General features: G+C 38.8%; 1 protein-coding gene across 1 annotated transcript in view; it reads right to left on the reverse strand.

Annotated features, from left to right (window-relative positions):
- Window positions 1-763: 763 nt before the first annotated feature.
- LOC106091196 (uncharacterized) overlaps window positions 764-14,609 on the reverse strand; it is a 43,870-nt gene continuing 30,024 nt past the window's right edge. Inside the window, exons 8-10 of the mRNA XM_059369159.1 lie at window positions 13,877-13,977; window positions 10,087-13,775; window positions 764-2,931 (exon numbers count right to left, since the gene is read on the reverse strand). Coding sequence (XP_059225142.1) covers window positions 1,400-2,931; window positions 10,087-13,775; window positions 13,877-13,977 — 5,322 coding nt within the window. The 3' untranslated portion in view covers window positions 764-1,399. The remainder of the gene's footprint in view (window positions 2,932-10,086; window positions 13,776-13,876; window positions 13,978-14,609) is intronic.

Raw genomic sequence — 14,609 nt, forward strand, 5'->3', positions numbered from 1 at the left:
TTTTCTTCTTCATTGTTAATTGTTCTCGTTAGAAGAAACAAAAATTTCTTAATATTTGTTTTACTGTATGTGTTGTTTTTTGTTTAATAGAGAGGAGAGAGGTTTTGCTTATGTTTTCTTTCCTTTAATTAATTTATTAATTACTTCATACATAGATCATTATTTTTATTATTATAATTATTATTATTATTATTATTATAATTATTATTATTGTTATTATAATTATTATTATTATTATTATGTTTATATTTTATTTGTTTATTTAGTTTCTATACATTTTGTTTAAGCATAAATGTAAGTGGTTTTCTTTCATCTTCTTTCTTCTCTGGTTTAAATAATTTTTTATTTTTCCTTCTTCTTCGTTTTCTGCGTTTTATCTTTTATTTTAATAGAATTTGTTTTTGTTTTTTGTTTGTTTTTCTTTTTAACATTAAATGATAAAAATTAAAAATTACAAAAAAAATCTAATTTTTTGTTTCTTTTTTTCATATATACTAAAAAAAGGTTTGTTTTGTTGTTGCTTGGTTGGTTGGTTGTTGTTGGTTTTGTTTATATCATACATTTCTAGGCTAACACAAATTTTGTCTCATAAGAACTATTTTTTTTTTAAATTGTTTTGAATTATTGTGTGTTTGTGGGTGGCATGAGTGTGTGTGTGTGTAAGACAGAGAGCAAGTAGTGTGAACGACGACTCTCATGCTTCGAGCTCTAGAGCAGGTTGCGCATACAAGCAAATATAACCCAAACACAGCTAAAGACAACATAAATTCGCCAGAAAATTTATTAAAATATTAGGGTTAACGCTTCATTTACCATACATACTCTCTGCCACAGAGAAAAAGCAAACCTCTGCAAAGGCGACAGAGTCTCTAACTGTAAACACACACTCATAAGACTACGGCGTTGCTCTTCTGCTCTGTACACCTTATACACCTCTGCTGACGAAGGGTGGCCACCCTTTGTTTGTTGATTTTCTTCTTCTTCTACTGTTAATTAATTTATGAGAGAGTGAGTGTCTATTATTATTAGGCTGTTAAGTGGAATGGTATTTTTTGTTTGTTTTGTTTTGTTCCTGTGTTTGCTGTTGTTGTAGATGTTGTTTTTAAAATGTTCTTTGTTATTGTCAAAAGTAATCAAAAACAGCAGTTGTTGCAGTAGCAGCAGCAGCATTAACTTTGGCAGGAGAATACAAACATTGATCTACAGTTTGAGTTGTAATACAATTTCTTCGGCCATTAAGTAAATGGATGTTGAAATTGTTGCTATTGTTGTTGTGGTTTTCTCTCCTACGCTTTGTTTTGCTGGTGTTAAGCAATTTCTCAGCCACTTGCTGCATATTTACATTTTTGAGGAATTCCATTTTTGTAAAGACCCTATATGGTAGTTATCTTACCTCGTCTCACCTATTGATTGTCGTGGTGCTGTTTGTTGTTGTGACATTGCTGCTGCTGCTGCTACTGTTGTTTTGGTTGTTGCTGCTATTGGATGTGCCACCATTCGATGAATTGCTGCCACTGCTATTAATTGCGGTTGCAGCAGGACTACTTGTTGCCGCAGGTGAAGACGAATCCATGCCAACACCACCAGAAACTGTTACAGTTTTCAAATCGGCTGTCGAATTAATTATCGTTAAACCTCCAGAGGCATTAATATCTCCCACTGTACTGGTGTTGGAGGACATTTGAAGTTGCATATTACCCTCTGCCGAATTGTTCATATTGGAAGTGGCGGATATTGTGTTTGAGTTAACTAGATTCGTTTGCTGTGACGATGCCGCCAATGCCGCAGAAGATGAGACCACTTGCACTGTTGTTCCTGCACCACCTGTTACCACATTACTATGATTGTTGCCCACTGGTGCTGCCACGGTTGCCACTGGCACCGTTCTCATATTGGTAAATATTTGATTGTTGCCTATGCGGCTGCGTAGTACCGCATGGGCCACACCTTGAGGACCTATTTGTACCTGCATTTGTCCTGTATTGTTCTTTTGCAATTGCTTGACATTCACCAGACTCGTATACAAAACGCGTTTGTTACTACTATTATCACCCGAAACCGAGCCTCCCACAGAGGTGGCTGTGACAGTGCCCGTTGTTGCATTTGACGCGGAGTCCACCGACGCCCCGATTATATTTAAAATTCGTTCTCTCTTCATTTTACCCTGTTGCTGTAGCAATTGCTGCGACAACAATTGCTGCTGTACACTGGCCTTGTTCAGCAAAACTGTTTGCTGTTGTTGCTGCTGTACTGTAATGCCGCCGGTGCTGCCTTGCTGGCTTGCTTGGCCACTGGTGGCGGCAGCAAGAAAATTCAATTTCAAATTGCTATTATTCGCCTGCTGCTGCAGTTTTTGTGCGGCCGATTGCAATTCGGAGGCATTGGTTATGGTGAAATTCGATCCGGCTCCACTACTTGAGCTTGTGGTAAGGTAGATTTTATTGCCACCCACCTGTTGCGATGCCTGTGACGTTATAATGGCAGCAGCAGTCGGTTGCAAACTATAATTGTGATTGGCGGCAATAGCAGCTGCGTTATTATGTTTTTGCTGTTGTAACTGATGTTGTTGCTGCTGCTGAGTTTGTTGATGGTGTTGTTGTTGTTGCTGCTGCTGCATATTTACATCGGATACAATCAATGGAAACGATGGCATTTTAATGACTTTACTACCGGCAACATTTTTTAATTGTTGTGGTTGCAGCTGATGTTGTTGCGTTGTATATGTAACTGCCGTCGTTGTTGTTGTATCTTGACCACTCAAAGCATTCATAACATTTAGTTGTTGTTCATCATCTTGCGACTGTTGCCGCTGTTGTTGCTGTTGCAAAATTTGTTGCTGCTGTTGTTGTTGCAAAATTTGTTGCTGGGCCTGTTGTTGGGTAATAATTTTTCGTTGTGAAAATTTCCGATTTAGTAGCAGTTTATTAATATCTGAAAAGGATTCGAAATGAAAATTAAACGATAAAATGGATTTGGTAATAAAGATATTGATTTGGTGATTCCAATGCTATTCTATTTTTTCTTGTAGTAAAATCTACTATAACTATTGGGTTTGTACAAAATCCTTGCGATTTTGCTAACAGATGTCGCTGCTAATTTCTGATTGACCTTTCATATGGCAACACTTAAATTTCTAAAGGCAAAGAGGATTGAAATAACAGAAACTTTTGTGCTCTCAAAATTTAACAGCAAATGTCAAGCTTATAGGTGTCGGTAATTATTTTATTTTTCTTCAATGCAAACAGCTCGGTCGAAAAAATTAAAAAAATCAAATTTACAGCAAAAGGAAAAGAAATAAAAGAAAAATACACATATTGGAAACTAAAACTGTCAAAACACTATATACGTGCATTACGCCACGGGAAGGGAAAGAATGCATACTTAGGAAATTCAAACGACGCGAACTGCAGCCGCAAGCAGAATTATGCCCTCAATGACATGCTGACTGCATCATTTGCATTTTCTAATGGGTCGATTATGGATAGCAACCAACGTTCAGTTGAGTGGTTGTCTGACAACACAACCAAAATAAAAATTGGTATTATGGCTGTGTCGAATGGTAGCAAAATTGTAGGGATAGTAAAAATATGACGTTAAGTGTGGTGAATTTAGAGCGCACAACAAGCCGATTACTTACTTAGGTCTATGTCCATAGTGGCATGGTGGGATTAATATCTGCACCCTCTTTTCAACCAAACCAAAGTGTGGAGAATAATTTTTGGGTAGCCCAGGGGCTAGATTTTTGACAGCACAGCAAATTTTGACGTTTCATTGAAAAAGTCCATGTCAGTAATTGTAAATTCATTTGCGTTTTGGTAACCAAATTGCGTGAGTGTGGGCAAAAGTCACTAAATTTAAACGACTTATTTGGCATAAAATAAGTAAAATTATTGTTTTTTATCATAGGCAACGGGATTCTAAAACAAAACTATACCTTTGTTCCTTATTGTTAAATTGTAGAAAAAAATAGAAGCAAATTTCAATTTGCATTTAATTTTTGTGAAGTAATGGTTCGTGAAGAAAGTTCCATGTACAAAACTTCTTAAAATTAGGAAATTATTCATACAGATGTCTTTAAAATAACATTACTTGTCTTACTCTCGTGTTTTCCTCTTTTCCAAAGCAAGACTTAAAATATATCCATTTGCAACATTCGCATTTGCAATATAACTGCTGGCAGCAATGGAAAATATTTTTGAAAAATATTCATTACGCAAATAATTATTATTTTCTGGCTTTTTCCTGTATTATTATATTATCTTGTTTACTTTCGATTTTTTGCAAACGTCGAATTTTGTCAGTGTTAGAAAAAATGGTCGATTGGCACGATTGGTAACATGAAATTATTTCTCACCAGTGTAAAAAACAACCCCCTACGTCATTTTTACATCTCACCATAGGAGATTGCTATCATTCAACACACACTCTATGTATGGCAACTTTTTTCAATTCTGCAGCAAGAAAATGTGTAAAAAATTAATTAAACCACCACAAAAAAAATGCTAGAATAAACATTTTATTTTTAATTTAAAGCAATGTTTAACCATCTTTTTTATTTATTTATTAACGTGTAAATATCATTTTATGTTGCCGTTTGCTGTTCTTCACAATGATTTTTTTAGGTGCTCCAAACCCAACATTTTTTCAACAGTTAAGAGCTCGCCTTCGGGATTTATATCCAAGTCAATTTGCAATAAATTTGCTGCCGTCTGTATCAAGATATATTCATTTACAGGTAGTGGCAGTTGCCCAACAACAAAATACTCAACAATTTTTGCAAACTTGCACACATTTTAACTGGAAGTCGTTCGCGTACTTTATTTGCCAGCAGAAGAGAGCGGAGAATGCATGAGAGCGAGTACAGTTTTGAGTGTTTGGTAATTGAGAGCTTGCAAATTTCTACTGGAGGTTTTTTTCCCAGCAGAAATTTGCAGCATCGAAAAACTGTTTTAGGAAATTCAGCTTTTAAATTCAAATAAAAATCAAAAGAGACACAAATACTGTTCTTACTCTTCTGCAAATTTTTACTGACAAATTTTTATTGGAATAGTACGCGAACAAACCTATTGTGCACTGTCTGTTAAAATCAGTGATTAGTGCAACTCTGATTTTGAGGATGTTACTAGTTCGCGCCATTTTTCGTCGTTTGTGTGTATGGTTCTTAACTTTAATGCACACACACAACCAAAACTCGTTAACAGGTAGTGCAATTCGCGAGAAAAAAATTGTATTCAGCTGTTTACGGCTAAGGTCGCGGCATCCAAAATAGTAAGATAACTTTTTCTACACACCATCATATTGTAAAATGGCGGGTATACTTATCTAGTCATTCGTTACACGTCAAAATATTAATATGCAACCCCATAGGATGTTTATGTATAGGATGTTTAATGATCTTGACGTTCTAAGTCGATCTATCCATGTTCGACCCACCGTACGTCTGTCGAAATCCCTATAGTAGACGAACTAATGAAGTTATCTCCTTGGGTCATTTGCAAATGGGTATACAGTTCAGATTTCGATATAACTCTCATATAAAATGGCCTCCTAGAAACTACAATTCTCATCCGATTAGTCGTCTTGATCCCTGTAAAGAATGGTACTATATTCATTTTCCACAGTTGAAAACACAATTTTTCACGATTACTTTTTTGAAACACTACAAAAATCTCAATGAAAACAATACTTTTACGAATATTTTTTCATAAGTAATGAGGCAATGTCCTAATAAATAAATTAAGCAAGATTTTCCTTCAAAATCTATTATCTAAAAAAAGTAATCATGAAAAAATTTCGCGAAAAACGATCATAGTACCAGCCATAAGATGCAATTGTTATCGGCTAAAGTTTTTAAAGTAGTTTTTTTTTATTACTTACAACGGCAAAATTAAAATGCATCAATTTTTTGGTTGTGGCATAAAACTTAATTTTTTTATGAAAAAAAAATTTTTTCTTTAGGCTTTTTTTGAAAAAAAAAAAAAAAACTATTTAACTAGGGATTTTTTGTGGGGGGTATTTGTAATTTTTTGCAGAAAAGTCTGGCAACCGTGAGAGTAACTACAAAAAAGTGGTTGCCAAACTGGCATTGCTGAAAATGGGAAAATTGAAAATTGCCATCCGCAATACAAATTTGTCAACTAACAACGCAATTGAACTAAGGTTGCCATTCACAATCCATCCATAAATATCCATTATTTTTCTTTCCGGTGAAGGACACTATGACGTAATTTAATGGTGTTGCCTACAGAGAGTGGGAGTGGACAAATTTTGCATTTCTTAATAAGGTTAAGCCAAGCGATCAGTCGACACACAATTTTTTTTTATTTTGGGCAGTACTTGACATAGAGAATGTAAACCTGTCATATTTTTTACATTCATTCTTTGTTTACGTTTTTTCTTATTTTATGGCATTGTCGGTTGGCGGATTTAACATCCTTAATAATGTTCATGGGACCTATCCACTTTATGTTTTCGCAAGTGACCTAAACTTTTATTAGTGAATCCTGTAAATGTTATGTAATTATGAGTTATACATACATTTTTTACAGCTCTGTATGTAATAATAATAAAGACCGAGAGCAAGTCTTTAATTTCAATTATTCATTTTGTTTTGATTCAAATTTATATATATGCGTATATACAATCACGTTAGCATGTAGCAAGTAGACTTCTAAAGCAGAGTGTGTACGTGTTGATTATAACTTTTGCCTAAAACGGCACATCGATTTTTTTATTTTCTTTAATTTTAATTTTTCATATTTTTCTTCTCATTTCTTAACTTTATTTCTCACAGAACGTGTTTTTCAATATCTGTCAACAGGATTCACTAATAGAAGGTTAGGTCACATGCAAAACACAAAGTGGATAGGCCCCATAAACATCATTAAGGATGTCAAATCTGACGATTGAAAATGTCATCATATAGGAGAAAACGTAAACAAAGAATGAATGTAAAGAGAACAAGTTGACATCCTCAATGCCAAGTACTGCCAAATATTAAAAAAAGTATATCGGCTGATCGCTTGGCTTAACCTTATTCAGTGAATCCTGATCTGTCAATTAATGATTACACATTTCTTTTTAAACAGTAATCGATAGACGTCATTCATAAAAAAATCTAATGCTGAGTTTACATGGCACATCTGATGTATGGTAATTGCAATAGTATTGGTGAAAACAAAGGCGTATTCGTCACATGTACACGTAATAATCAGTAATGGCTGAAAAATCAAAATCTTTTGATTTTTTTCGATGAATGACGTCTATCGATTACCGTTTACAAAGAAATGCGTAATCGTTAATTGATAGATAGTGAAAAACACGTTCTGTGAGAAGTATGAAAAATTAAATAAAATCAAAGAAAAGAAAAAAAATAATGTACCATTTTAGGGTTGGTATTCTATTCTGTTTTCGGAATAGTCGCGCAAATCTTTAATTGTTACGTGAGAGGAAATTGACAGTTATGTTTTGTTTTTATTTTCATACCAAAAGACGTTTTTTATCTGCACTTATGATTTTATTATAATTTTTGGAAATAAATAAAATAACAAAAAGAAAAAACGATCCATTGAAACCAATAAAACAAAAAAAAAATGATGCCGACAATAATGTCAAGCGTTGCCACTAAAATTTATTTTTGCCATTTTCCTCACTATAAACAGCGTAATAATTTTTTACCTCTTTTTCTCCAGCGTTTTTTTATAGGGAGTTTGGCAGCATTTCGCCTGAAAAGCTGAACAGAATACTCTGCTTTAGGCAAAAGCTGTAATCAACATACTATGAGTATGATCATGATGTGCCATGTAAACTCAGCATACGTTTGTTTAAAGAAATTGATAACCGAAACAATACAACCCAATGTTATCAAAAAATAAGAAGACAATTAACACCATTACGACTACTACTATTGAATCCCGCACCGTGACAAGTCTACGGTGGAGAATGTCGCACTAAAATCAGCGGCATCATTCAAGCAAATTTTGTTTGAACAGAAGAAGACAATATTTTTTTGGAAGGTTTGGGAAAAAGCGGCAAAATATTAAAAACAAATATATAAAAATGCAAAAAGTGATGGCGTTTTGTTTAGCTAACGGCATATTAGATGCATTGCTAGAAAGTTGTTCATCCGAAAATAGGGATGCGATTTTTACCGTATTATGGCTGCTACTATGTGTGAAAAACGAATATAGTACCAGTCTTAATTTGGTCGAAATGACTAATTATGGATATATGAACATGTTCGATTGAAAATCAAAAAGTGTAACACTTAGACGGTTGGGGCGACATTTGCGATAGGTGGATATGCTAACCTCTACGCCTCGGTAGCTTTCAGTCTCTTTTCCCTCATTTTGAAGACCCTGGAGAGACCAATAGACACACGGCACGGAATAGCTGTGAACACCACATAGGTTGGAGCAATGAGGGTCGATCTGTGTGGGGTTCAGTGCTGTCACGAGAAGCTTAGCTGCGGGCTACCGGACGCGTCCATAGGTTGCGGATAGTGCAATGCTCCATACCGATTAGCTGCAACGGCAGTCGCGGACAATCAGCGGAGCGTAGAGTCTCAGTGAGGCCGGGCGGCACCGGCACATGCACAAATACTAAGTGCCTATGATGCCTGATATGACAAGGCGGGTTATTGGCGCCTTTAAATAACCATTGGCCACCTTATTCCCGCGGTGATCGGTCACCCCCTTTCACTGATATGCGGCTAACAGTATGCCCATGGTGTGGTTGGTTTCACTTTAGCGGCCTTCCTGGATATAGAAGGGGCTTTTAATAACGTGAAGTTTAAGTCCATACGTGGTATTCGGATGACAATAAAAGACCCATATTTTAGTGAATTGGGTATTATCAACGCATCACTAGCGAAGGGAAAATTGTAACCAAAGGAACTCCGCCAAGAGGCGTTTTATCCCGCCTTTTGGGGCAATCTCTGGTCATTCGAGAAGGAGAGGGTGAAGGTCTTTGCTTACGCGCATGACGTCATTATCATGTTTGGTGCCGGTCCCTCTACATTTACAGATCTCATACATGGGACGTTGAGGACCTTGTTGACTGGTTCGAGGTCATTTTCCCGAAATGGGATCTCCGGCATCTTCTAAATTCACGGATAGGTCTAAATTGGATGGGAGCACCGGGGCAGAAGTTTTCATTTAATTCCTTTGCATCAGGGATTCATATAGGCCACTAGATAGCGGCAACGTATTTCAGGAGGAGGTCTTCGCCGCCCTGTGGTATTGTTTGAAATGTTACAAAATAGGTGGGCAGTCAGGTGGCGCTGAAGGCTGTAAAGTCGGGCCACGAAAAGTCAACACTGGTTAGAAGATTGAGCTTTATCGAACCACCGGGAAGGTTGTTAGGCTTTACTGGGTCCCAGACCATCAAGGGGAGGGCGGGGTGCCATAACGAGGAGAAGAATAGATAGATTAACTCCAGGCATTTAGTCCTCTTGTCTTTCTGAAGTTGTTCTAGAGGCCATGTTTGGCTGGATGGACCATACTCTCACCGATGAGTTTGTCTCCAGTTCGCCTGGATCCCTACTTCTTCCAACTTTCCATTTCTATTCTACCTTAATCGAGGTTGCTGGCCGCGTACCTAATGTTTTCAAAACCACTCTTCATGCAGCATTTTAGTTTCACAAAACTTTAGCTTCAGTTGCATGCAATTAAGTAAGTTTCGTAAATTTTAAGGACAAATTGTCAGAAAACCAGCCTTAGTAATCGAAAAAAGAACTGCAAAAATTGCAACAAAATTTTGTAGTTTCCAAAACAAAAATCTGTAATTAAACAATTCGTTATACTCACATAGCATATTTTTTCAAATTTTCAATTTGATTGTGGGGGTTTCGAGCGGGAGTATCGAATGAATGGGAAATGCTTACAAGGTAACATTGTAATTTTGGGAGCTTTCTTCTCAATTTTGCATTGAAAAATAATAAATGTTTGTTCAGTGTTTTTAGATAACACCAGAAATTAGTTTCTTCTTGATTTAAATTGGGTTATATGCATTGCCTACGTCCTAATTTTCAATAATAATTGGCTAGCATTAATTTTTTTAGCTACATATGTACATATGTTCTTTTACCTGTATTTTCTGGACCATTTAGCTGCCGCTTCTGCGCTGGTCGATTAGTCCACACAATTTTATTGCCCGTTCCCGATGTTGACGTCACTGTGCCATCGGAATTGGTTGCCGTGCCAGCCAACATACCAGCCGGTGTTGTGGTGACATTTGTCGCACCAATATGCCGCCAAACTATCTGTTGTGTAGGCTGACCAACCAACTGTTGCTGCTGTTGTTGTGTAAGCTGCTGGACGGCATTTCGCGCTGATGTGGTAACAATTAGGGGACCCGCCGTTGCATTTGAACCATTACCACTTGCATTTATGTGCTGCACGCCAGCAATATTTTGTACTGTCAACTGTTGCCCACTGCTGGTGTTAATGATATTTACGCCCTGTGAGGTCGAGGCAAGCGAAACGGGAGCCTTTTGCAGGTATATCTTTTGTGAATTAGCTGTGCCTATCACATCTCCAGCCGATGTTGTGGTGTAAATCATTTGTCCACTGCTGTTGTTAACACTCGATGCACCTATGGGTGTCAGGGTTGGCTGGCGCATTATTGTAGTGGCTGAGTTGCTGGTGGTGGGAACGTACTGGGCTATCACTGAAGTGCCCGCGCTTGCTACGCCGCTATTGTTGGATGATGTGCTAACCAAATCTGCACCACGTGCCATCAATAGTTTCTGCTGGTGTTGCTGCATCTGCTTGAGCTGCTTGTGATGTTGCAAATGCAACTGTTGAATTTGTTGAACGGTAACATTTCGTATCTGCTGCCCGGCCGGCGGCTGTAGTACCTGTATGGTGGTTAATTGTTGCTGTTGCGCCATCTGTTGGTGCAATAGCTCGGAGGTGGCCGCTTGCATTTGTTTTTGTTGTGTTGCCACCATTTCGCCAGGATTTATCGTAATGGCGTTTCCTATGACTTGCAGTGGCGTCGAGTGAGCGATTAACTGTTGCTGCTGCTGCTGCTGTTGGGTCATCGGCTGTGCAATAACAATGGGAGTTTGTTGCATTATTTCACGCTGACTACCTAAGCCAACGCAGGCGGCGTTCGACGAGGTAGCCATTACCAAGGGGGAGGTTGATACCACCTGTTGTTGCTGCTGCTGCATTTGCCGTGATGGCACAGCAACAATTGTAGCGGTGCTATTCTCTCTCATATAACCTTTCTCCGGCTTGGCTTCAGCTACAACCATGGGCTCTGATTTTATTGCCACCTCGTCGTCTGCTTGTTCTACTCTGTCCAATTCTTCATCGCTAGGTTCCTTTTTGATTTCTTCACTCTTAAAGAACGTCTCATCTTTAACCGTAGCTGATTCCAGAGGGGAACAATTGAAATATGAGCTGCCCACAGGAGCCAATAAAGCTGCACATGATTTCTTGCCTCCCTTTGCTTTGTGGGCCTTCTTGCCGCCGCCACCTCCCAGAGATTTGTCACATTTCTTTGTGGCATCATCGATGCCATCCAGCAAACCGGCTGCCGCTTCTACGTCACCATCCACCTCAGCGTCGACATTTTCACCATCTAAAATTCCATTCCAGAAATTGGTAGCCAACGTTTTAATGTCATCTATTTGAACTTCCTGCAGAATGTTGTCCAACATATCAGCATCGTCGCCATCACCCAATAGATTGATGTCATTCAGTGAGTCGCCGCTGAAATTTAAATCTAAACAGGCGCTATTATTGGCCTCTGGGCTCTTACTACTGCCACGAGTAATGTCAGATATAAAGGAATTCTGCAGCAGCTGTGTGTCAGCTTCCAAATCTTCATATTTAAAGGCAGGAGTTATAAATGCCGTGTTTTTGTATTCCATATCTTTCCACAGAGTGTCCTTCGCCTTTATGGATTCCTTGTTTTCATCGCTCAGGTTCTCTCTCACCATTTCCACAGTTATGGATGTTTGCTGTGACCAATCGACCAGAGGAGAAGACAGTTTATTATCCAAGTCCAAGGACCAAAAGTCATCCTTTTCGGTTTCCGTGGGAGTTTTGGGGCGGAAGTGCAACCAATCTCTGCGTATCTCCGACAACAGCTCATTGCAAATGTCCAAGCGCTGTGATGACGTAGGTGACAAACCGCCCAGCATAGCTAACTCCTTATCCTCCTCTTCCTCGTTGGCCACCTCTTCGATAAATACGTTGACACCCTTCAAAGCATCCTTGGCAGCCGAAGACTTGGGCCCCTTTCTCAGATGATGTTGACGTATGACATCGGCCATTTGATTGAGACATGAAACTTCATCATCATCACTATCTTGCTGAAGCGCCGATCGCTGCTGATGTGTGGATGAACCATTATTTGCTTGCCACAAGTCCATTTGATCTCTAGAGTCTTCGCCCAACACCTCTTTCTTGATTTTAATCAAGTTGCTGAGTTGAGCCAAGTTTACGTTCTCCTCATCTTCAACTATATCTGACGCTGACGTCGCTGCAGGTCCAGAGGAGTTCAGTTTCTGTATGCTACTCAAGGGCTCATTCGAATCATCGGCCGAGGCTATCGAGGGCGCAGAGGAATCGATCATTTCTTGCTTAATAACCCGTGATTGCAAATCTCCAGGGGCACAAGAGGATGTCGATGCATTTTCTGAATCGGCATCCTGCACGATGATTTCCGTTTTTATCACATTCGTTTTGTCACTTATACTACAGCTATTACTCCTACTACCGTTGCTAATGTTCATATTAACATTGTTGCTACAATTGTTGTTGACATTAATGCCGAAAACTACTGCTGAAGAAGATGCTGGCGAGGATGAAGAAGTACGCATGAGACTATTGCCTAACTTATCAATGGTGGGGGCGAGTGCTGCTGATGTGGAGGTGGATGGAGGGGCGCAACTATGATTTGTTGTTGTCGTCGCCCACAGCGACGAGTACACAGGTGAGCTCTTCAGGGCTGCTTGTGCCAGGTCATCATGGTCGCGATTTATGCCATTCACTTTCTCCTGCTTGATGCAGTCCGTGGTGACCGCGTTGATTTCCGTGGGGTTACCCAAGTTATTTACACGCCCATTGATACTAACATTGCCGCTGGCGTCCAACATCAACGATTGCGACAATTTGAACAACAAACGCCGTTTTGCCGCTGCCCATTCCTTCTGTTGCAGGTGAACATTATTAAGTTTTCGTCGCTTAACATTTGTATTTTGTTGCAACTGTTGCCTTCTTCTTCGTCGCCTTCTGCTAGCCATTGATAGACACGAATGATAAAGCCGATCCCTTTGTATGTGCAAGCCATGTTCGTCTTCCAGTTCATCGTCTTCGTCCGAATATTCGTATTCACAGCAACCGTTGAGACCTGCATCCAAGGAGTCGTAACCATTGTCGATTTCATCTGGCGTCGAAGAGCCATGTTGATTGGTTTCTGTGATTTCTTGCTTAATTGTAATGGCGGGTGTATTTGCATTATGTACAGTAGTAGTTGTAGTAGTTGCTGCTGCTGTTAGTGATCCATATGCCGCGGTGACGGCCGAGGGCACTAAATCAACAACGGTTGGTGGTGAGGCGGGTTTTGTGGTATCAATTTTAGTTGTTGTTGTTGTTGTCGTCGTCGTTGTGGTTTCAACGTCAATGGAATCTGGTATTTTGGTCTCCAGTATTGTATAGTCAAGCTGTGACCAAAAATCATCAAAATTCGATGCTACACGATCCAACAGAACTCGACCACCGCGACCCATACGCCTTCGGGCAAAGCCAATGCAAAAAGGCCTACAAAACGACAATAAAAGAAAAAGATTTTCAAAACATAGTTGACAATGTGACAAGAAAAAAATTCCCAAACTTTGGGTTACAAGACTTGAAAAACATACCTTGGATGTTTAATGGAGGTAAGGGTGTAGCGATATTTAGTGTCACCGAATCCATACTCCTCCTTTGGCTCCCAGGGCCAATTGCCAGTTAAGGATCTCGACTAAAATTGATATAAAAACAAAATTCAACATAAAATATATAGGCTCAAAACTTTTTGTACCATTATTATACCCTACACCATAGGATGGGAATGTACTAATTTCGTCATTCCGTTTTTAACACATTGAAATATTGATCTAAGACCCAACAAAATATTCTTGATCGTGCTGACATTCTAAATCGATTCACCCATGTTCGTCCGCCGTCTGTCTGTCTGTGGAATGCACGTTAACTTTTGAGGGACCAAAACTAGGGGCTTGAAATTTTCCACAAATACTTCCTATTATTGTAGGTTGGTTGGAATTGTAAATCGGTCATATAGGTCTATGTTTTGATACAGCTGCCACATAAACCGATCTCGAATCTTGATTTCTTGAGCCTCTAGAGGTCACAATTTTTATCCGATTAGGCTGAAACTTTGCATGAGATTTTTTGTTTTGACTTCTAAAAACTGTACCAAGTATGATCCAAATCGGTTCATAACCTGATAAACATAGCTGCCACATATCTTCAGATTTGACGTCTTTTACCTCTAGAGGGTTCAACAACCATCGGATTTGGTTTAAAATTAGCAAGTAACGTTTTCTTGCGACTTGCAACAATTGTGACAGGTATGGTCCAAATCGATCCATA

This window comes from Stomoxys calcitrans, chromosome 5 (assembly GCF_963082655.1).
Source record: "Stomoxys calcitrans chromosome 5, idStoCalc2.1, whole genome shotgun sequence".
Taxonomy (NCBI): domain Eukaryota; kingdom Metazoa; phylum Arthropoda; class Insecta; order Diptera; family Muscidae; genus Stomoxys; species Stomoxys calcitrans.